The sequence below is a fragment of the Chelonia mydas genome, chromosome 2 (genome assembly GCF_015237465.2).
Source record: "Chelonia mydas isolate rCheMyd1 chromosome 2, rCheMyd1.pri.v2, whole genome shotgun sequence".
Taxonomy (NCBI): Eukaryota; Metazoa; Chordata; order Testudines; family Cheloniidae; genus Chelonia; species Chelonia mydas.
Window position 1 is genome coordinate 119057218 of NC_057850.1, and position 25496 is coordinate 119082713.

A 25496-nucleotide genomic window follows, 5' to 3' on the forward strand; every position below is an offset into this window, starting at 1 on the left:
TGTACAGCAAAGATGAAAGGGAAAGCAAAAACGTTGTTGAATCACATCATGATTATGTCAACATGTGGAAAAGGCTATTATCCTAGCTGTGCTCTTTCATCCAGGCAAAACTGAAAGCAGAGTCATTATTCAGATGAAGCCCTCTTTTCATACTGGAATAGTTTTTTGATATGCAGCCACATATATTACAATAATTATTGTGATGTTTGATGTATAATCCATACAAACAAAATGTTAATATTAAGTTCTGGACTGTGCAGATGTGTCTGAATGGACTTAGCAATAATATTTAGTGTTTATATAAAGCTGTATGGGTTCAAAGTACTGAACAGATGTTAAACCTCAGAATACCCCTATAAGGTGGATAAAAGTAATCCCCATTTTACAGATTGGGGAAAACAGGTGAAGTGACTTAACCAAGCCCCTCAATAAATCGGTCAGTGTCAGAAGCATGATTAGAACTCAGGATCTCTTAACTTCCAACCCTGTGCTTATTGCTCCAGACCAGAATGCCTTCCACTGGGCATAACGGTCTACCACTGGCAAATCTATTACTAGGAATAATACCCATAGCAACTCGATTTTGCACTTGAATCAGGAGATTCCAAATTTAAGGCTGCACAAGCGCTCTCAAGTCTGCTGCCCCATTGTGCGTATAAATTGTGGTACAGACTGTAGTTACATGATCATATTCTATACCTTTTAAAATTACACACAAAAAATACGTTAAGAAAACATTAAGGTTGCACTTATCAAGCACTGGCAAGTTAGGAAATGCCACAATTAAGGTTGCCTGTGCAACCTTAATTTGATCTTGCTCTGTATATGTACAATGACAGTGTCTTTAATCACATACTTTTTTGTCTGCAAAACCTCTGCCTTATTCAGTACATAGAATGGACATGCTCACTGAAGAAGCAGCTATTCAATAGCTTGTTTTCTCTTCATGCAAACCTATGGCTTCATGGGTTATTTACTGCACACTCATAATTTTGTCTTCAGAGCAGGCATTAAATAATTTCTCCATCAGCTTTTGTATGGTGCTTATCACGGCAGTATTAGAGTGCTTCACAAACAATTATTTTCACAATGCCCCTGACATGAGGTGGTATTATCCCCATTTTACAGATAGCAAACTGAGGTACAAAGAGCTCAAGGTCAAAAAGTATCCACTAATTTAGAGATGCCTAGGACCTGTTTTTTCCGGAGTACTTTATATAGCACTTTATATGTTCCAAGCACAGTTCGCATTCACTTCACTTGAAGCTGTGAGCACTTGGCACTTCTGCGAACCAGATCCCAGGGTCTCAAGTCTGGCACCCAGAAAATGAGGAACACAGAAATAGAGACCACCTGTGAAAAGTTTGGTTTAAGCAACTTACCCAGCATCACATAGGAACTCTGTGGCAGAGACAGGGATAGAACCCAATTTTCCAGGGCAGCATTCAACTGGCTTAACCATGAGACCATCCCTTCTCTTCCTGCAACCCTTTATGCTACACATCTTCCAGCTTCTGAAATAAATGAAGCAGGGGTCCTACAGACAACCGTCTCCTTCATTACACAACACTGATTCATCCCCAGAGCAGGTCCACCTGTGCACTGAATGAAGGGATCCTGTGGGGGCGGGGGGTGATAATGCATAATCACAAGGGAGTCGAGTTAAGATTGCACAGGCAACCTTAAATGTGGTATTTCCTAACTTTTGACAGCTTGACTTTGCAACCTTATTATTTTAACGGATTTTTGTATGTAATCTAGGAATTTTTTTTTTTTTTAAAAATCAGAACAGCAAATTCCATCATGTGGCATCATATTGATACTTACATGGGTCACCAGCAGTGCTGGAACCCTTAGATCTGCCACACAGACCTCTATCACTTGCATCAATGGAGTAAATTATGGCAGCAGTAGGCAATCATTCTCTGCATGGACCAACACTAGCAGGGACTGGGACACTTTGCTCTCAGCAAACAGCTGTGAAAACCACTGGCAGAGGAATGGTGAGACTCCAATGAGGGTTTCATTGCAGGCTATGGAGGAGTGTGTGCTCTTAGTGGGCCTATCCCCCCACTTCCCCCCAGCATGAACTTTCTTCTTTGTCCCCTTTTGTGTATTCAAGTGCTTTCTCTTCCCCACCCCAAGCTTGTTGTCCCAGACCCATTCTCACCTAGCCAGTCCCCTTATGCCCAGCCACTCCTAATCTTTCTTCTCGCTCCTTACCTGATCCATCTCTCCCAAGCGCTATCCTCCAGTCATCTCACCCACTTGCAGATTTCCTATCCCCATTGGCTCACAGTCCCAGTCTCCCTCCCTGGTCTGCTCATGCAATCTCAGTATCCCCCTTTGCCTGGCTACTTGTCCCCCTCTCTTTGCCCCGTCCCAGTCTCCCGTGCACGTCAGCTCCTTACCAGATCTAGCTCCTCTCATGTCCTGCCCTCTGCCAAACTAGTTCTCAGCCCCAGTCTCCTTGCCCAGCTCGTATATTGTTTTCCTTTTTTATATTGGTGTCACTGTCCTACTTGTTCTTTTTAGCAACAGACTTTTTTAATTCAACACATTCATTGTGCTAAGGTCCACAGATACATTACAATGGATACATCAGTCTGCTTGCAGCTTGGGGGGCAGAATGAGACCTGGCAGTCACTCCCCAGTGCCCGGCGACTCAGGCAGGCCTCCCTGGTGCAGAGCTTTTCTGAGAGAGAAACTCCAAACTTTTTCAGAAGTTTAGACTAACAGTTTGGCTCAGTGTTTCTGTCTAATTCCCAGCTGTATTTGATTTTTTGGGGTGATTGGCTCCTCAGCTCTGTTCCTCCTTCTGAGGTATTTGTGCAATGGCTGGTGGCCATGCATGCTTCACGGAGCAAGCCAGACAGAGAAAAGAGAAACAAAAGGGAAGAGCCTGCATCTCCTTCACCAGGGAGCTTGGGTGGCTCTGGGGGCAGAGTGCAGTTCTCTCCTTCAGCTTAGTCCAGGTGGGTTGCCTCAGTCCATCCTCCTTCCCCAGCAGGAAAGAAGCCAGACAGGATTAGAAAAGAACCGGCTCCAGGGCAAGCAGCCCCCCACTCCTGCATCTCCTTGAGGGGAGTGAAGGCTCAAGTCACTACGGCTTGCATCAGCACGCACATGCCTCTATGTAGCTCAGCTGCTTCCCCCACCCTTTGCTTTCTGGCCAATCGCAGTTGGAGGACACTGGACACCGAATGGATGCTGCCAACTTTGGAGAGCGCTGTCTGGATTATTTAGGCCCAGCTCTCTTCGCCACTGAGTCGGAACCCTCTCTGCACTGTTAGATGTCACCGAGGGCACGAACAAGGCCCTGCCATCCCTGCCTATCCTGGGCCACTATGTCCCCTACCTACCATCCCATAAGTTTTCCCTCTGTGTAGCGTACAATAGTGGGATTCTTTCACAGGGTCCCTTTTGGGTATTACTCCATCTGCCCAATAGCAGGCCTGCCATGCAGATGCTCTGGCTTCATTCTTACCTCACTTCCCAAATACTTCCATGGTCTTTTTCAGATAAGAGGTTAACTGACTTATCTCACCACTGGTTATAAATTCATTCCATTCAACACCTAGTATTTTCCTGAGGCATTTGCTTTCGAAGGTATGGAGACACGCGGCCGTACCTTCAGTTGATCTCCAGCTTTCACATCCATACGTTAAGATGGAAATAACATGAGTTCAAGGTTCGTCATTTGGTCTAAATTGAAGATAACTAATGATCAAATCTTGTTTAAGCTGATGAATGCATCTCCCCTGCTGACACCGCTAACATTTCACCACCGCCACTGTCCCAGTGGAATACCATACAATAGATGGGGTAAAACTTCTCGGAGGCCATTGCTGAGACCCAGGCCAACATTCCCAGAAGAGGCCTGTCTGGGGAAGGTGAGACAAATTCAGTCTCTAGGAGGACAGGGAGATCGCTAGCCACTGAAAATATTTTTGGAGCAGTCTCTGAGCCCCGTTTCCCTCCTGTCTCTGAAGCAGGATTATGGGGACAAACTCCTAAAGAGGGAAATAAATATCAGTGCTGTTTTCCCAGCTCACCTTCATGGAGTGCTGTATGGCAGATCACTGCAGAAAAGACCAGGTCAGACACGAAACTTCTCTGGACATGTTCTTGAGCGCACACACACAAAATGGAAATTCTTCTGCCTTAGGGGAGGAAGGCCACCTGTACAAAAATCAGAGTCAAATAATAATACTAATATATACATATATGTATAAAAAAACCCAAATCTCTCCCCTTCAGCCCCCAAACCCTCCATCCCCCAAAGGGTGGATTCTCAGGCACCGCCCTGTGAAACTATGCTTAGGAGGCCTGCAATTGCCCTAGATAAACTACACCCCTCCTCATGCTGCCCAGGAAGATGTAATAGAGGGATAGGATTTCCTTCCACCACTAAAAGACTGGGAGAGTATCAGTCTGTCATCCCCCATCTGCCACTTCATGTTGCCATGACTTACCTACTGGGATGTCATTCCTTGCTGCTTTGGTTCACCATTCCCTGAAGCCCAGGTTATGGTTTCCAGTTTCTCAAACTGCCATGCCTTACCAACACCTCAACCCCTCCCCGCAGCTGCTGGCCATGGAGTGATGAGAGAGACAGGAGCCCGGATGTGGAAGAACAAGCAGGCAGCAAGGGACCCCTTGACTCACCATTTATTTCTTGTCCCCCATCCTCCATTTTATATGGCCAGAAGGCTCCTCGGTGTGAAAATTCAACCTGGTGTCAGTACCGAAGGTAACTGTGGTTATTTTCCCCTGAGGATCAGAGTCTCTTTTTCTAACTGAGGGAGATTTTCAGTTGGAAGAGCAGCCTCCTCACTATACAGGCCATTCATAGGCAACCAAATCCAGGAAAGTATCACCTCAGGCCCCTTATTTGGTCTTGAAAAACTAAGGGGGCATCAGACGGACCCCCCACCAAAAATTATGAACTGTTATCTGACACCCACGTTACTCGGTTTTCACAAGGAATGGTATTGGAGGTTGGCAGTACGGTCCCTCTCAACCTAAAAATCCCACAAGCCTAACAGCATCTCCCTAAATAAGAAGTGGGATACAAATCTGTTTCACGCAGCTATATGGCACCTTGAGATCAGATGCTCAAGCAATTCAGTTCCCAGCCCTCTTAGCGACACAATGAGAAACTTTATGGACAGCTGAGGCTATTCAGTCATTGGAAGTTGACTTACTATCCTAGCTCCTGCCAGACACTATTGAAAGAAATACAGGGTAAATGGCAAGTTGAAGCAGTCCATGAAGTACAACCGGAAACAATACCATTCAGCAAGTTGTTGCTAGAACAAGTGCAAGGTGCTGAGGTCAGGTGAGTAGCTGCTCTCAGTTGCCTCAGAGCTATTTTCATGACTCCCAATTAGACATACCAGTTTGGGAGCAAAAGGCTACATACAGCTTTGGTCATGGTGAGGTTTCTGGATCCATTGGCCAGGGAAGGTACCCTACGAGCAAGAATCACAGGAACAGCTTTGTCCCATTCTCAAACTCAAACCATGGAAATTCCAGGACATGAACGAAGCCATCCATCACTTCAGACTGGAGCTACACAACCCGGTCCACATCTTATTTCTAACCTCTGAATCTAGGACAAACAGGGCATCTGAATAATTTCTAAAGAAGGTTTATCTACACATTTCCATTTTATGATCCCATGGACAATTCTTCTATTTTACATATAGATGGTAGTGAAAGAAGTTGGGGGGGGGGGGGGGGAAGGGGTAGAGAAGAAGAGAAGGAAGACCATTTGAGCTGAAAGTGTACTCAGGTTCCCTCTCTAGGATAATGGTAGTATTAAAATTGGCTTTAAGGAAGAAGGAAATTCACTTTCATCTCTTCCTGGACAATTTTTCTGGTCAGGGTTCTGTACAGAGAGAGAGCGCTGAGGCAAACAGAAGGATACCATTTCTGGAATATCTTGGATTCATGATTAACTTCCCTCACACCATATGTCTATCACAGGCCTGGACTGAAGATGAATACTATCAGGTACTAGCTCTCATCTCAGAAGAATATTAACAGAAGATTATGGCCACAAAGGAAAACGAGTGGTGTCTCACACAAAATCCTGTTCTTACTGGAGCCTATTGAGAATGCTGATCTCATGACAGATGTGCTTCAATGAACCAGAGCTCCTATGAGACCTGTTCAGTAATTCTTGCTATCTCCCTGCATCTCACCCCATCACATCCATTGGCAGAGATCAAGGCCCCATCATATATTCTCCACTCCCTCAACCAAGTGTAGACAAAAATTTTTTTTTTTAAGGGATCCACCCATTAGTGCATCAGGAAGAGTAAGCCTTATATCAAAATGCCAGCTGGGACTAATGCTGGGGGCTCATTCAGGTCTCAATTTCTTCTGGTACCTTTCCCCTGCACTCTTTCAATCCAGAGCATCCACCAGTTGAAACACAATGATTTACTAAAGCTTCAGGGTGCTTTTCTTTCCATGGATAAAAGACTTGTTCTGCCTGAGGATCAATGTGTCTGAGGGAGTTTTACATAAACTAGGGGAAACATGATCATTCCAACTCAGGGAGGAAAAATAAATAAATAAATAAATCAACTTCTCCTGTCCTGTCCTGACCAGAGCAAAGTTTCCTATCTTTATGCACACTCCATATCAAGAGCTAAGATGAATACCAAGATTTATTATAGCAGAAGATGGATTAAGCAGAGTGGAATCTGTACCCAGAAATACCCTCACTCAGGCAATTTGGTGAGCTAGTGATTGACATCTGCATCTAGAAACAACAGAAAGCCATATTGGCCTCTCCATGTGTCAGGACCTGGATTGTGAGGTGGCGAATGACCTCTCACAAAACTGGGCAATGTGTATGTTATATGTCTTTCTACTGTTGCCCAGGACCATACAAAACATAAGAAGGAGAGCATGGCAGTGATACTGTTTTTGCCTTTGTGGGTGAAGAGGCTATGGATTTCAGGCAATTAACTAGCACTGAATTTTCTGATGCCTCTGTGTCACAGAGGCCGTCTGCCATTGAAAAAAACAGTTCTTCATCTGGGTTCAGACAGGTTAAAAATGATCACTCTCAGACTATAAAAGTAACTCAACAAAAACAAATTCTGCTGGCTGGTGCAAAGCCCATAGTTTAACTACCATGTAAAAGAAGTAAAACATAGTCTTGAATTCCTCCAGGAGAGCTAATGTGGGTATTTAAGAGCCTCCAAGCAGAAAGGTAAATCCCTATAATGTTTTCACGTTCAAGAAAAGTACGTTTGGTACAAATCCCAGCATTAAATGCTTCCTTAGGATATCAGTGCTTATTCCAGCCCAATAAAGGTCAGAAAACAATAACCTTAGAATCTCATTCTGCTCCTTCAACACCTGCCTAGATCAAACTCCTGCACACGATACATCATACTTCCTATCCATTAAAGCAGACCCCGCCAATAGCTACTGTCTTCACTCAGATGAATGTTTAAATTGGGAGCTTACTCAGATGACACCCAGTTTATTACTTGCAATTCAGACATTAGTCCTCACTACAATCAGAACATTAAATCCCTTAAGTAAACTCAATAAATAGTCTTCCTTCTGTTAGGCATCAAAGTCCAGTCCTTAGAAGCACTGACAATCTCAGGCACAGGAGTCATGTTTTCTGTATTGAGACCTGCTAGGTGGCCACAGGGCATCAATACATAAATTCACCAAAATTCTACATATTGGTTAGCCAATGCATACTGGCAGAACTCTTCTCCCCACTTTATATATCCTCCATCCTCCCCTGGACACTAATATCTCAGCTGGTATATATTTAAAGAACCACAAGCTTCCCATCTTGGAGGAACAGTGCTGTGAAAATCTCATCACAATGAATCTGGGTGCCTTAGAACAATGAATGGGCCTGCTTACCTGAAAATATACCTTCTTTGCGTAATAAGGCCCATAGATCAACCTGGAGACACATGGAACATCCAGAATAGAGATGTCAATTGGATTTGCTTTGTTGCCATGGTCTGCAGTAAGAGAATTTGTGCTTTTTCCTCACTCTAGAAAAATAGATATGAATTATCCTGACTGGGGAGGTTAGTTCAAGAGAACTTCAGGAAGCAGGGTACTCCCCTCCTACCAGGGACTTGCAGATCTAGCTTTTCCCCCAAGCTGCAAGTAGGCAGACATACCCATTGTAACAATCTACCTGAATATTGCCTCTCTGAGTAATAAGATCTATAAACACAAAAGTTTTCCTATTCTCTTTCACCAAGCATTTTAAATGGTTGTCAGGATTAGAGTACTATACATTCTTTTCAATGCGTTTTGGAATAGTCTGCGTTTAATGTGGAAAAAGTACTGAATGCAAGCAAATAATTGTACAACACTGGAAATCACACTCAAAGCCTAGCATAAGACTCTGGATTACAATTTGAATCATTGATGCAGCTTTAAACGAAAATGTTTGCACAGATTAATGTATCAAAGAACAGTTTGATTAGTCATTAACATTTGTCCCCATGTACAAAGAATATATTTTGCTCACACTTGTAATCTTTCCCTTGTATTTAAGTTAGTCTCTCTGTTCTTCTTGCTTTTCTTCTCTATTCTTTGTATAATTTAGTTTTACATATATACATAAACGCACACTGATGACTAGGTCTTTTTGGTATTGCTTGATTGTATTGACTGAACTTTCATGAACTTTTTCTTTAAAATCTCAAAAGTTATTAAAACAGAAATAGAAACTGTGTTACTCATAACAGACATGACAAACATTCATTGTTACTCATCTCTTCCACAGCATCGCTCTAAGAAAGGGTGGCATTCAATGTATTAAGAAGCTTTATGCCAGCACAGCATGAAAACTGTTGCAGATGCTCCCCATCACCCATCATAAATAAAACAGGCTCCTTGCAAGGTCTGCAGATTGTCACATTTGATGTGATTGGTTTTGGCATGTGACAATGCAAGACAAGCAAGTCAGAGGGTGCCCTTCAATAATACAAATGGTCTAGATTGATTTATACTGATCCCATTTATACTGAGAAATGCAGCTGCTACTGGACTTTCAGAAGCTCTCATGGCATGTTGAGCAGCTTAAATGAGGAAAATGTGTACACGACTTCTGTAGATAATTAGTTTTTCAAAAAAGATTCTGAGAGGCTCATGAGAGATACACAGATAAGGGATATAGATGTTTTAAATGTGCTTTGGGTAATTCAATTAAGATTCAGATACATTATGTTATTCATATACAATACCTTCCTTTTAGTAATGAGTAAAATATTGTTTAGACAACAGTAGACACCTGAAAACTTGTTCCATACAGGTTTTCAAGTTGGGGTTGGATGAATATGAGCAAAAACAGTAAAAGCTCAAACTTGCCCATCTGCTCTTAATGCAAGTTGGAACCTCATCAACTCTTAAGCGAATTCGATATATGAAGTATCCTTAAACAAACATGAATTCCCATATGGATTATATACACACCAGTGGTTCTCAACCTATTTATCGTGGGCTGCATACGGTTGAGAACCACAGTGCCCCCCACAGACCTCTATGCTCAGCGCTCTCCACCCAGACCTCTCCACAGAGCGGGGCTCGGAGCGGAGAGCTGGGCATGGGGCAGGGACCCCGATTCCAGACCCTGCTGCACGGGAGCCCCCAACTCCCACTGTGTGGGGCCAGGGAGGCTGCTGGGACCCCGGACCCTGCTGTGCAACTGGCAGCAGCCAGGATACCACCCCTGGACCCCACCCGCCCCGCAGCACAACAGCCAGGAGCCCAGAGCCCATCCCCCCTGTGTAGCCAGACAGCCAGCCCCCCCCTCAGACCAGCATTGCTGGAAACACACGGGAGCCAAAACAACAGGGCACTTAACATAAATTCCAGCACAGCCTTTGAAGCTGTGAGAAGCACAGGTGTCCTGCTACAATGTGCCTCTGGGAACATATACAACGATTAGGCTCACAGCAGACAGAGAAGCTGTGACAGACATGGCTCTTAGCCCCTACTAAATAGCGTGATGCACACACCCCAACATCCTAGGTGGGAAAATATTTACCCTGATAAAAGAAGTGTCCAGTAGTCGAAACTTATTGTTTCTCCCTTGCAAGTGTGAACTACTCTTGCGAGAGCTGGCGTCGCCCAGACAGACCAGCCCCAATTTGGCATAAGAAAGGAGAAAGAGAATAAAGAAGTACAGAGGTATAAGTATGGGACCTACAGCACCATGATTTTTGAGTGCTTTTCACTATCTATCTGCTGGTCAGATAAGTGACAGCCTCCCAAGGCTTCTGCAGCTAAGAGGGTCCCTAAGCCTTGTCCCTTATTCGTCTTTCCGCGGAATTGAGTGACCGATCCTGGCTTGGCACCGCTGGAATCGAGAGATGCAAGGAGGGTAAGAAGCACCCACACCTGATCTCCTATCTTTAGTGTACACATATTTTGAAATAGAGCTCTATACTTTGTTTTCTTTCTTTGGGATTGTGGCTTCAGTTTTGTAACTTGTTTGTGTGTGTAACATCTCTACATTTAAATAAGTAGGCACTAGCAATTTTGTAACCACATGATTAGAATCTAGTTTAATAAATTTTGGTAACCATTGTGCATAAGCCTGACTTGTTTCTCTGGTTTACTGTAAAGCAGCCAACACAATTAAAGAACCTCAGCCGTTTTGGCTATAAAGCCTGGCCATTAGGTGAGAGTACTAAGAGCCTAGCGTTGAGTTGTGCCGCCTCCACGGGGCAAACTCTTGGGGCACCTGTCAGTCAATCCTGGCTGCCCGCTGCGAAGGAGCTCTGAGCTCTAGCAGTTAAAGTCACGGGTGTGGAGAGGCTCTTAGTGCTGCCATTGGGGCACCTGTCAGTCAGTGTTGACTGCCCGCTGCGAAGGAGCTCTGAGCTCTAGCAGTTAAAGTCACGGGTGGTTAGGACCTTGGGGCATCCGTCAGCCTAGCCCGGGCTGCCCGCCGCGAAGGGACAGTGCGTCCTAGCGGTTAAAGTCACGGATGGTATAAACGGGCATAGCTGGCACCTCACCAAACATCCCTGGCCATCGGCTAACACCCTGCTGCGCAGCAGCAACCCAGGGGACCACCTGCTTTTAGCACACAGCTGAGCTGGCCCATAATTGGGCCATATGCAGCCCATGGGCCGCAGGTTGAGAGCCGCTTATATATACACACTGTATTTATATTCTCATATGTATAATATATAGACACTATGTTGGATTCAAATGATAAAAGTTTTAACAAATAGAGTACCATATCAGCAGCACCGCAGAAGCCACTTGACACCTTAAATTAATGGACAGAAAAATATCTTTTGAAAATAAATTCGGATGTTAGTGATGCTTCTTGGCCACCATGGAGGGAAAAAACAGACACATTCAATTGATGCAGAGAATTGCTTTCCTTTCTTCAGAGAATGTGGAAACACACCTTGACTCTGAGATGGCCTGTAATTATGTCATGACCTTGAACAAGCTAATGGGGATTCGGTTCATGTTAGAATGTCTCAAGACAGCTGTATCGGTTTCCTTTAATTTTCTTAAAATACGCTAACTTAGTGATCATAAAGAAAAGGTTACTCACTCTGTGCAGGAACTCTGGTTCTTCATATCCCTATGAGTGCTCCACTTGGTGACTTCTGACAGTATCACCAGATGGAGGCGGGAGTTTCAGAATAGAGTCCACCATGAACTGGACTGAGACCAGTAACTCAAACCCATTAACATGTACTTTTTAGGGAATTTCACAGGTGCAATAGAAGAGTTAGTCTGTAAAACAAACTAATTTCACAGAAGCCACTGAAAAGCCAAGACACGGCAACTATTTCTAGCTTCTGCTTATGCCACAAGAGGCACTTTTCTGTTTCTAATGCTCCGTATCAACATAAACTAGTTTCGCATAAGGAGCTTCCTAGGGAGCTCAGCTTCTGAACAGGACAATGAGCCCAGAATACATTTGTTTTACAATCAAGTCTCCCTCAACCTGAAGAAGGCTCTCAATAGTTCAAGAGACTGAGCTGGGCCTGGAAATGATTTAGGACTCTGAGATTGCTGTAAAAAGACTTCATTGCCCGAGGTACAACGATGTGCTGGGGGGCGACACAGAAGTTCCCTCTTGAAATTCTGTCAAACTTCATGCAGGGACAATCTCCCCGCCTGTGATGAAGTCTCTCCCCTTCATGGAGCCTGCAGAATCATCCCTGTAACAGCTCATTTGTCCCTGAGGTTCATAAAAAGAGTCATATAAAGAGTTTTTACTTTCATTTGGAATGCAAGCATCAGGAGTTTAATATATTTATTTTCCTAGAGGAAAAGACTCCCCAGTTTCCAGGTCTGTTCTGTCACCACCCAATTTTTAATAAAAATGAACACAGTCCATATATTCCATATATTGTACGATGTATATATTCAATATATTTTTCAGGATCAAAGTATAAATGCTTACAGCAAGTGCACTTAATGAAAGTTTATTTGCCAGTGCTGGTGTCCTCTTCCTTGGTCGTGGTTATAATGAAAAAACATTTTATTCACAAGTCACTGTCTCTCACACTTCTACAGCACAACAGAATCATAGCACTGGAAGGGATGTCGAGAGGTCATCTAGTCCAGTCCCCCTGCACACAACTAGCTTTCTTTCACAATCAATGTGTCCTAATTTTCTCTAAAGCATTCAAGTGTGGTTCTTCTCTGAAATGTAAAAATGGCACATTTTTACTGAGAAGTAGAAGCTTCCTATCTGTAGGAAAATCAATTCTGATCACTTCAGTATTAAAACACCAAATCAATTCTGATCACTTCAGTATTAAAAATACTGTTGATCCTTTTTGACTCGACTGGCTAGTCCAAGCCCAGAGCTCCAGGGATGTTCAAGCTGGGAGTAGCAATTGATGGGAGTCTGGTATTTGCTTTGATGTAATCTTGTTTTTTGTTTATTTACAAGGAATGCACCAAGTACTGTCTCTCTGAATATAGAGTGAACCAAGAACAAAAGGAGCTGTTTCTTACAGCACCAAAGCCGCTTTAGCCAACAACAGACTCAAAAGCTCTGTCAAGCTTTTTCCAGGATCACATTGTGCTTAGGTTCCTGCCTCTCCCTCTTCCTCTCTATTCTTGTCTGTTCTCAGTTTGAGATTTCTGTACACACACACACACAACCCCAAACAGATACTCAGCCAAAACCTCCTGGGTGGGTTCACATACACCAACTAGTTTTTGTCAAGATCCAAATTTCTTGCTCAAGATATAGTCAAGATCCAGACTCTAGACAAAATTGTAATAAAACAACAATAGTGATAAGTAAAAAGATTTTGGGGTCCATTTAAAAGCATCTGGTGGTCCAGATGTGGCCTGCCTATTGACTACCCCTGACATACACCTATTGTCTTTGGTAGGGGCTTATGCTTATAGTTATGTTAACTGAAGGATAAATTCATACCTGCCAACCCCGGTGGGGTTTTAATTCAACCTGTAACAAGGTTTCACCCAGCTCATAATATTTATCTCCTTACACTCCTGTTAGCCCTGCAGGAGCCAACGTAAGTAGGGGAGGAAGAGATTGGCTATTTCATTTTACCACTACAATTGTTTCTTAAGTTCCAGTTACACTGGTGCAACCCTCCTGAAAACAAGGCTTGCAGAACCATAGTTAACGGGCAATTACGGTGGTTGATTAATTGCAGTTAACTCATGTGATTAACTTAAATGAATTGCGATTAAAAAAATTAATCCTGATTAATCGCAGTTTTAATTGCACTGTTGAACAATAGAGCACCAATTGAAATTTATTAAATATTTTGATGTTTTTCTACCTTTTCAGAAATATTGTATACTATGTTGTAATTGAAATCAAAGTGTATATTATTTTGATTATATATTTGCACTGTAAAATCAAACAAAATAGTATTTTTCAATTCACTTTATTCAAGTACTGTAGTACAATCTCTGTCATGAAAGTGTAACTTTAAAATGTAAGGTTTTTCTGTGTTAGATAACTTTTGCACTCAAAAACAAAACAATGTAAAACTTCAAAGCCTACAAGTCCACTCAGTCCTACTTCTTGTTCAGCCAATCATTAAGACAAACAAGTTTGTTTACATTTACAGGAGATAATGCTGCCCTCTTCTTATTTACAATGTCACCAGAAAGTGAGAAAAGGCATTTGCATGGCACTTTTATAGCTGGCATTGCAAGGCATTTATGTGTTAGATATGCTAAACATTCGTATGCCCCTTCATGCTTCAGCCACCATTCCAGAGGACATGCTTCCATGCTGATGACATTTGTTAAAAAAAGAATGCAGTAATTACATTTGTGACTGGACTCCTTCGGGGAGAATTGTATGTCTCCTGCTCGGTTTTATATCTGCATTCTGCCATATATTTCATGTGATAGTCTCTGATAATGACCCAGCACGTTGTTCATTTTAATAACACTTTCACTGCAGATTTGACAAAACGCAAAGAAGGTACCAATGTGAGATTTCTAAAGATAGCTACAGCACTCCACCCAAGGTTTAAGAATCTGAAGTGCCTTCCAAAATCTGAGCGGGACAAGGTGTGGAGCTTGTTTTCAGAACTCTTAAAAGAGCAACATGATGATCTGGAAAGTACAGAACCCGAACCACCAAAAAAGAAAATCAATCTTCTGCTGGTGGCATCTGACTCAGATAATGAAAATGACCATGCTTTGGTCCGCACTGCTTTGGATTGTTATCGAGCAGAACCCATCATCAGCATGGACGCATGTCCCCTGGAACGGTGGTTGAAGCATGAAGGGACATATGAATCTTTAGCACATCTGGCACGTAAATATCTTGCGACACCAGCTGCAACAGTGCCACGAGAACCCTTGTTCTCACTTTCAGGTGACAAACAAGAAGCAGGAAGCATAATCTCCCGCAAATGTAAACGTAAACCTGTTTGTCTAAGTGGGTGTCCGAACAAGAAGTAGGACTGAGTGGACTTGCAAGCTCTAAAATTTTAGATTGTTTTATTTTTGAACGCAGTTTTTTTGTACACAATTCTACATTTGTAAGTTCAACTTTCATGATAAAGAGACTGCACTACAGTACTTGTATTAGGTGAATGAAAAATACTATTTTTGTTTTTTTACAGTGCAAATATAATAAAAAATATAAAGTGAGTACGGTACACTGTGTTGTAATTGAAATGAATATATTTGAAAATGTAGAAAACCTCCACAAATATTTAAATAAATGGTATTCTATTATTAACAGTGCAATTAACTGTGATTAATTTCTTTTTAATCGTTTGACAGCCTTACTGGCAATGTGAAAGGAGAAAAGTGGCCAGCTGGATTTCCACATCCAAAACAGAGTTTTCGGGACTGGCAATTAGTGAAATAATTTTTGTACTTGTACTGCAAAGTGTGGCACATTAGATTTGTAAATCAACGACACACAAGAAATATGGAACCCCACAGTGCATTTTTTTTTTTTTTTAACCAGAGCCACTTTTCTGAGTAGAACTGTTCTTTAAATATTCTTTCAATTTTTACTAGAGCTTTGATAAGCAACACAGAGAGAGAAGTCTGGAAGAGAACTTGCAGCCTGAGTCAGGAATAGTAGGATCTGCCAACACAAGTAGTCTGAAAGCAACACACTAATCGGCAGGGGGAGGTAACAGCCAGTAGCAGCTCCATGTTATAGCACAGGCTAGCTATAGCTCTTAGTACAACCACTCAATCATCAGTTAATCTAGTTAATGATGGCTGATGCTTTACATTTTTCCTACAGCAGAAATCATCAGAAGTGTATTTACTCAGAAGATATTTACTTGCTGAGAAACGCACCAATGCTTGCTTGTCAGAAAACAGGCTTCAGTTGCATTTCAGCTATTATATTCAAGTCTTCCAACACCATACTCTACTGTTAAGTTCCCAACTACTTCTTGTTGAATAAGAGTGTCTGCTTGTTTTACCCATGAAGATAACACATTCCCATTGGAGAAAGGTGAAATACAGCGTCTCCTCCATTTAGCTCTTGACTTAGTCATGACCAAGATAAAAGGCTGTCACTTGCTGAACTTGCTTTACAGACTAAAAGTAGCGTTGGTAGAAGAGGTACGTGAACTAACTGCATGGGAATTTCAACTTTTCACCTAACAGAGGGAGGTCTGATGGCTGAACTCAAACAAATGAAAGTATAAATAAGCTAAGAGAAAGAAGGCATGGATTAGTCATCTGAGCAGGAGACTTGCAGCAAGGAACTTCTGAGTTGTTTGTATAGCACCTAAATGGGCCCCACTTCTTCACTGAGCCTCCTGAGCACTACTGTCGTAAGTTAAGAACATTTAGAAAAACGAGGAGTCTGGTGGCACCTTAGAGACTAACAGATTTATTTGGGCATAAGCTTTCGTGGGTAAAAAACCCACTTCTTTAGATGCACGAAAGCTTTTTTTACCCACAAAAGCTTATGCCCAAATAAATCTGTTAGTCTCTAAGGTGCCACCAGATTCCTTCTTGTTTTTGTGGATACAGACTAACACGGCTGCCCCTTTGATATAAGAAAATTTAGGTTTTCCTCTATATTTTGATTTTCAGATGCGGGAAGAATTTTTTCTATGTAATAGCAGTAGATCTTTTTGTAACAATATAACACTAGTATTGTAAATGGATGTGTGTCACCTTCTCCAAAACTCAAGTAGTCAAGCACACATGCACAAACCCACCCACATAGCACATTCCAAGAGCGTCACGACAAGGGAAGTGAGTTGAGTAATCATTAGACAGAAATCATTAGTCAAAGTATAGTGCAGTAATCCTGCTCCAAAACAAGCCATTTCAGTTCTCGAGGGACACAGTACAGAGGATCGGAGAAGGAAAGAATGAGTGGCTGAGAAGGCCCATCCAATGGCTTTTCACTTTGGAAAACTGGATTCCATTCTGACTGAGGGATACAAAGGAATTTCTTTGGACTGAATTTTGGTTACCTTAACCTGGACCATTATTGTGTATCTGTGCACATCAAGGACAACGATACAAAGCACTTGGGAAGTACTGTATACATTTTCAAACACTTCACTATCTAGTGCTCACTACACCTCTCCGCTAAGTACAAAAGAAAGTATCTTTGTCTCCATATCAAAATATAAGATGACGCACAAAGGGTCAACACCACAGAAGAGGCAGACTTCCCCTAAACATTTACTTCAATAAAATCCTTTAAAATAAAAGCTTAGGTGAATTGAGCAAGGCCGTACAGGAAATCCACTGCAGGGTTGGGATTAAAATTCAAGAGTCTCTACGATCTGGACCCACAAGCAGATCATGTAAATTTCTCTACACCCAGCCCTGCAGTATCAACCCCCTAAAGCAGAGGTCCACAAATGAAACACAGTGACTGTAAGTCAGGGGAGAGGACTGTTGGCAGAGGGGTCTGTGAAGACTTGTTAAAAATCTAACTGCATTCACTTTTTTTTTTTTTTTTGATGCGAAATTCAAAAAGTTGGACAGAAATTCCTTCCACAACCCAATATATCCCATAATCAACTGTGGCCACAAAGATCTGTAGATTTGGGGCTGGGGGGTTGGGAGGGGGGGAAGAGTCTCTTCCAGAGACAGTGGGGCCAATATATCACTTCTCCTCCTGTGCCCGGGCAGGAAAGGAAATGAGGAAGAGCTGTCTCAGGACTGGAGACATGGCAGAGCAGGGAAAGCATATAATGAAGGGAGGAGCAAGCTTCCCCTTCCTTGCCCTGGTATCCCCTAAATCCTAGTTATTGCAGGATTTCCGTTCTTTCCCCTGACCCTCAGGTGGTGAGGGGAAACCCCTTGGTATCTACTTTCTGGTTGCAACCCACTAGTTGAGATGTCCAGTTTTATACCATTAAGCCCTCACTTGCATTAGCCCATCCAAAAGTATTGCTGAAGTACACCAATACAGCAGCCTCTTACTTAGATTTCTTTTGTAAACCTGTACCTATTTGAAGTACCATCATGGAAATTATATATGCGAGTAAGTCATCTTCTGGGAGAGGAAACTCTGCCCTACATTCAAAAAGCCCCACTCATCAACTGTCTTGTTACCAAATACTACAAAAACAGATACAACTTGGTCTTTTATTTAGGACATTACAGCCTACAGTGGCAGGGGGGATGGACTGATCTGGTGGTGTTCCTCACCGTGCCTTTAAAATAATTTATTTAGGATGTATGTGTCTGATAAAAACAGCGCTCTTTGAATGCATTAAAAGATTTGAGAAGTCAGCCACGCACAAGAATCCTATTTTCCTTGACTGGTTAAAAAAAAAGCACTAAAGTATTTTTAGTAAGAAAAATTATCGGAGACTAAATGAATCCCAAGCTAAAATAGTTTCATACTTCAAATCTTTCTGGATGTGGCTGAATCAAAGGGCTTGTCTAGATGAAAAACTGATGTGTGAAAATCTGGGGTCTAAATCACTAGCCTGCTGCGCACTAAAACTTCCTTTATACTCAATGACCTAACTGTGGTTTGAAACAAAAGTAGGTCACTGTGCACTAGGGAACATTCAGTGCACAGCAGCAGGGTCCACATGGACAGCTAGTGTGCAGCACTCTGGAATGGTGTAAAATATACATGTAACTTGCACGTAGTGTTTGTGTAGACATGCCTTGCTTGTCCATCTCTCTCTCTCTCTACTGGATATGTTATTAATTTAGATATTCTAAGGACAAGTCATCACTACTGAGAAAATTTTCATAAAGTGACTTTCAATTGTATGTGCACAGAACTGCATAAACAATGATTATACCCTCACATACAAGTTGAGTAGTTAGACATCTATCCAGTTTGTGCGGAGATGCAGTTATTGTGCTTGCAACCAAATGTGTATAATCTATAAGCAAACAAGTCAGAACTCAGATTAAGATCACTGAAACTGTTGTCCTTTCAGCATTGCTATTTCTATGCCACTTCAACAAGGTAATTAGTTCTAAGAGCAAGAGACTGCATCAATACAGATACAGTTGGGCTCATTCTGAAAGCAATAAATCATCTAAAGAGATAAGAAAATCACTTCATTACTTACAAATGAAAAAGACGATGTGATTTAAAGAGTCACGCTTGAAACACCCTAGCAGAATTCCTATGATCCATCATCCACAATAAAATGCATTATTTAAGAGCTATTTGACAACAGGGAAGATGAAATATTTCTCTTTAACAATGCCAAAAAAAGGGTTTGCATATATACTGTAAACAAATGAAGTTATTTTTCATACACACACTAGTTTGTTTAGTATTAAAGGTACTTTTCTGTAAAACAATGGAGATGACAACCACCTTTCCACCACCAGCCTTTCCCCTCTTTCCTGTCATGCATCTGACTGTCTCAGGTTTCTCCTTCTGCACATTTCAAAGGCTGCATTAAGTTTAACATTGTCTGTGTCTCTAAGCACCTCCTTTTCTCAATTTCTCATCCCATTAGAGCTGGGCTCATTATTCACTGAAAATTTCCCTTCTTTCTTGCTAATTTTTATGAATTGGCTATTGTTCACAGCACACCACCTAGATTTATGGCTTTTCTGGGGTGATCATCACTACGGCATCACAATGCCTAGCCAGCGTGGAGAATTTAGGCACAGAAGTTAGGTGACTTCCCCGAAGTCACCCAGGAAGTCTGTGGCAGAGCTAGGAACCGAACCCAGATCTCCCAAGTCCTAGTCCAGTGCTTATGTCTTTCAGCATGCTCTGGAGGGCCACTGGAAAGATGAAAGAAGACTTCAGTCTCTATGGTCCATTCAGTCCTTGATCTCAGGCTTCCCAGGACAGCAGCCCGAATTGCACAAGCAAAACCCTGTCTCACAAGAAACCCAAAATATAGTTTCTCAGCCAAATCCTGGCATTATAAGACTACAGAAGCCCTTTCAGTGAACTGACCATCATTCATCTTTAAAGTAGTAGAGGAGAGTAAGATTTGGTGATCTGTCAGTTTTGTCTGTCTTTATGTTACCATGCATGGGCATAAAAAGACAATGCTAAAAGGCATTTCCTGCAAGAAATAGCTAACATTTGGACTGAACTTCTCCTTTAGTCTCATCCTCTCTGAAGGTGAGGAAGGAGAACATTCTGTGTGAAACCCAAAGAAGATGGGATACAGAGGAGTATATGGATTATTGAGGTTAGGGTCTGATAGACTCATAAGAATCCCCTATTTTGTCCCTCTTATCTGCACCCAGCACCTAAGTATCAATTGAAATTATTAATAAAAGAGGAAATTTCACTCACCATTATGCTATCCTATGTTATTTCACAGAAGCATTTCAGATTGAAGAGAAATAGAAGAACAATTCAAGCTAGTCCTGCTCACTGACAGAGCAGCAGCAACATTATTGCGCTGTTAACAATAGACTCTGCACTGGAGCAAATTCCCATTCCTAGGGTGCAGAGAAGTTTTACAATTACTCAGGAAGCCCTAACTTGTACCCACTTGCCCAGGACCTTGTATAACCTTTGTTCATTAGCGCCTTTAGGCTCAGGCAACATCTGAAAAATCTCAGCGCCAAGGACATTAAGTCTGATTATTCAGAACAAAATGAACCACTACCAGTCCATTTTTGGATTTCGGAACCATTTAGCAAAGACTATCCACAGTGTTACCTGCTTAGAAGTTATTAATCTAGTCTCTATTTTAATACTGTATCTTATGGCTCCTCCAGAACAATAGTGATTTGTGCTCCCGTTGTGGAGCTGATTCTGCAGCACATTAGCATACTCCCCCAGCTGTACATGTCCCTACTGAGCTCATTAATGATACCAATGGGACAACAAACACGTTCTGTATTAGAACCACACCGGGCAAGCGATGTGAATCAGTGTCTGCCAAACTGAATATCAGGACTTTTGTATTTTCCCCCCAAATTCCCCACCTCTTAATTGCCCGTAGTATTCTTAGAGGGAAAGCTAGTCAAAAGCTGTATTAAAGGAAATCTCTCCTTTTTGCCACCAGGTCCTTGGAGCAGACTGGGAAGCCTATCCCATATTATGCTCCCATTACAAGATGTTGACTCAACACAGCCTCAGGGAGGTACGTCACCTGCTATTAAACACTGATCCATCTATCAAAGACAAAATAAGGCTGATCTGCAGCACTCAAATGAAAGTGAGATTGAGAAGAGTGTTCTCAACTTCTCAAATAAAGCAGGAAAAAAAAATTTTTTTTTCTTGTTGCGAAAGACAGAACTACCATTAAACTCAAATTCAAATTGTTCAGACTTCTCGCCCCTTTCTCTCCTCCACCACATCCTTCTGAAAGAGGGTGGTGGGGTCTGAAGTCAGACCATAGGTGGTCCTGAGTCTTCCAATATCGTCAATAGTGTTTTGGAGGAAGCTCTGTCAACAGATTAGTGCTACTGAAAGAAAAAAGGCAATAGGAATTAAACGCAATATTTCTCTGCTAGAGAATTTGAGCCCCTTTATAAGAAATATGATTTCACTGTAAAAGTACCTAGTGATTTATTTTTACAGCAGATTCCTATATTTTCAAGGTTTAAAATTCTTTGTAAAATTCTCCAGTTTCACAGAACAATTGAAACGGAGCTATTTAAAAAACAGTGTGTGCTATCCAGATGAATCCAAAGAACTCCAAGAACTTTTGTTCAGGAAATACATACATCCAGCTGCTCAGACATAAAAGCAGACTCTCATTATTTGTAAATTTTGTATTTATTATAACAAAAGTTATGACATGTTCATTTGTGCATTCTGCTTTAATATAACTCTTGGTATGTAAATGATCTACAGTAAAGGAGCTCTATACAATCATGCTGGTTGTGGCAGCAATAAGGAACACAAATAAAATGTGCATGTAAAAGTAAAAGGAAGAAAAACAGAGACCAGAAGAAAAAGAGGCTGTTTTCTACGGTTTAAGAACCACCTAAATTTGTAGGTAACTTGTACAGCCACTCAGTATGACAACCATGGCCCAAAGAGTCAAGAAAACAAAAGTAAGTTCAGGTTGTGTCCTTATGCCAAGACTACAAAACATTTTAAGCCTCGCTATACAACACAGACCTATTTACAGTAATTTCCCAATCAACTGTTCTCTCAGAGAAAATTAGTGAATCTCAGTGACTTAAGTCATCTGAAAGACTAAAGCAACTCCTAGGAGTTAGTCTCCATATTCTACAAATGTCTATCATTTTCAAGACCAAAAAAGCCTTTTTCTTTCTCAAAGAAATACAGTATTACAATTTTACTTAATCATTTAGCACTGGCATACTGCCCTGCTTTCCAAACAAACAAAAAAACCGAGCCATTTAAAAAAAATTACATCATGTCTCTCTGCAATATATTAAACCTTTTATTTTTTACACTTGATATGTTAAGGGGAAAGTTAACTAGTTTAAATCTTATTGGTAAATCATCTCTAGAACAACGTCGGTTGATATTAAAACTAACAAACAAAGAGAAACTGCAGTTATCTGTAGTGGTAGAGTAAGGAAAACAAAACGTAGTAAAACCCCTGCTGTAACGTGAGCCCTATTTGGGTCCTGCACTCATGTCTTCTTGTTCGTTAGTTTATTTCTGAACAGCACGCAGACTGGGTCATAGTGGTGTATCATAATAGTCTGGCAGCTGATCCATCTGATACTGTCGCTGCTGCTGCTGCTGCTGTTGTTCCTGGTGTTGTTTCATAATCTCCTTGACCTCTTCTTCAAGCTCTGGTGGGATGATGAATTGGTCATCTGGATCTGGCTGTGCTGGGGCTGCAAAGTAGCCCCCAGTTTTTCTGAGGGGTGCATCAGTTGCTACTTCAATCAAGTTATGGCTCCTTTCCTGAGGAGCCACAGAACCATTGCCCCGTCGGCGCCCAATTGTACCAGTGCTGGAGTAATCGGCTTTCCTGGAAAGGCCCGTTTCATCCTCATTCGCACTAATGACGATGCCTTCGTCGCTGGCTTCCACAGGCACTTGGAGCAGCAGCTTCTCCTTTGCTCGGCCACAGTGGATGTCCACCTCCACTTCCACCTGGCTCCCATTGGTAAAGACACCCTCAATTGGCTCCTCGTCATCACTGTCAAGGCCATTGTCAGAGAAGGCGCTGGAGAAGGTGGCACTGGACAACTGCCTTTGGAAAGAATTGGACAGGCAGACTGGGTGAAGCATGCAGCGCTGTTCGTTGGGGTATGCTGGGCTGTTCTCATTCATGGCTACCTGAGGGGGCTCATCAGAGGCAGTGGACCCCACCTCGCTGCTCATTTCAGAGGTGGAGATCTCGCTGCTAATCTCAGAGGCCATGCCGCTGCTGGAAGATGGCATTCCCAAAGCATCCGTAGGTCTGTCTTTAATTACTACGTTGACTGACTGGGGAAAGATGCCTGGGCTGGGAGGCGGGACTCCATTAAGCTCACAGCAGCAAAAGCTGTCCTCCGTCACATTGAGCTGAACCACCACCGCGCTGAGGCTGTCGTTGTAGCCGTAGCTCTGGGCCAAAGTGCAAAGCTTCTTTGCAGCTGCCAGTGGTTCAGGCACATTTCTTACCGCTTCCACTGCCTCCTCGATGGAGAGGCTGTCCCACAATCCCTTGCTACCCAGAATGAAGAACTCGTCCTGCGGAGTCAAGGTCATGGACTGGACATGAGGGCGGGGCACAACGCTTGGGTGAAGGAAGGTGTATCCCAAGATTCTTGTGGAATCTGTCACGCCATTTACTTTACCATCCTGAAATTTAAAAAAAAAAAAAAAAAAAAAAAGGACACGAAGTTGAGAATATACAAAGACACTTACATCTTACAAGCATTTTAGAAATGTCCATCTTCACAACATCCTGTATGGCATCTAAACATCCCATCTATTTTATAGATAAGGAGCCTGAGTGATGAAGTTTTTGGGGGAAAAACAGATGTAGACTCATCATATGCTGATAACACACTTTCCATTTTACTCGTAGCTCTGGAGGATGTTGAACAGAAGCTAATGAAGCTAGACATTTTAAAATCAGCAGGTCCAGATAACTCGCATCCGAGAATTTTGAGAGCTGGCTGAGAAGTTCACTGGACTGTTAATGTTGATTTTCCATAAACCTCGGAGCACTGGGTAAGTTCCAGATGATTGGAAGAAAACTAATAATGTGCCAATTTTTAAAAGGGTAAACAGGATGACCCTGATAATTATTGGCCTGTCAGCCTGACGTGACTCCTGGGCAAGATAATGGAGTGGCTGATATGGGACTCTATTAATAAAGAATTAAAGGAGGGTAATGTAAATAATGCAAATCAAGATGGGTTCATGGAAAATAGATTCTATCAAATTAACTTGATCTCTTTTTTTGAGGAAATGATAAGTTTGGATGATATGCTAATAGTGTTGACATAATATCCCTAGGCTTCTGTAAAGTCTTTGACATGGTATTGCACCACATTTTGATTAAAAAACAAGAATATAAAATTAACATGGCACATGTTAAATGGATTAAAAACTGGCTAGACGATTGGTCTCAAAATATAACTGAAAATGGGGAATCATCATCACGTGGATGTGTTTCCAGTGGGGTCCCGTAGGGATTGGTTCTTGGTACTATGCTATTTAACATTTTATCAATTACCCTGAAGAAAACAAAATCATTACTGATAAAGTTTGCAGATGACACAAAACTTGGGGGGGGAGGGGGGGGGAGTGGTAAATAATGAAGACAAGTAATTGATTCAGAGAGATTTGGATCGGTTCATGAATTGGGCATAAGCAAACAATATACATTTTAATACAGCTACATGTAAATGTATGCATCTAGGAACAAAGTAGGCCATACTTACATGATGGGGGATTCTATCCTGGAAAGCAGTGACTCTGAAAAAGATTTGGGGGTCGTGGTAGATAATCAGTTGACCGTGAGCTCCCCATGTGAAGCTGCGGCCAAAAGAGCTAATGCAATCCCGGGATCAAGAACCAGGGGAATCTCAAGTAGGAGCAGAGGGGTAATTTTTCCTCTAATATTTGACACTTGTGTGACCATTGCTGGAATACAGTGTCCAGTTTGGGTGCCCACAACTCAAGAAGGATACTGATAAACTGGAGATGGTTCAAAGAAGAGTCATGAGAATCATAGAATATTAGGGTTGGAATGGACCTCAGGAGGTCATCTAGTCCAACCCCCTGCTCAAAGCAGGACCTAATCCCCAACTAAATCATCCCAGCCAGGGCTTTGTCAAGCCTGACCTTAAAAACCTCTAAGGAAGGAGATTCCACCACCTCCCTAGGTAACCCATTCCAGAGCTTCACCACCCTCCGAGTGAAAGTTTTTCCTAATATCCAACCTAAACCTCCCCCACTGCAACTTGAGACCATTACTCCTTGTTCTATCGTCTGGTACCACTGAGAACAGTCTAGATCCATCCTCTTTGGAACCCCCTTTTAGGTAGTTGAAAGCAGATATCAAATCCCCCTCATTCTTCTCTTCTGCAGAAGAAATAATCCCAGTTCCCTCAGCCTCTCCTCATAAGTCATGTGCTCCAGCCCCCAGTCATTTTTGTTGCCCTCCGCTGGACTCTCTCCCATT

At 42.2% G+C, this 25496-nt stretch overlaps 1 protein-coding gene across 1 annotated transcript in view; it reads right to left on the bottom strand.

The window, feature by feature from the left end:
- Nucleotides 1-21689: 21689 nt before the first annotated feature.
- Nucleotides 21690-25496, bottom strand: part of PHLPP1 (PH domain and leucine rich repeat protein phosphatase 1) — a 219163-nt gene continuing 215356 nt past the window's right edge. Inside the window, exon 17 of the mRNA XM_007058813.4 lies at nucleotides 21690-23662. Within this exon, the coding sequence (XP_007058875.3) occupies nucleotides 22547-23662 (1116 nt within the window). The 3' untranslated portion in view covers nucleotides 21690-22546. The remainder of the gene's footprint in view (nucleotides 23663-25496) is intronic.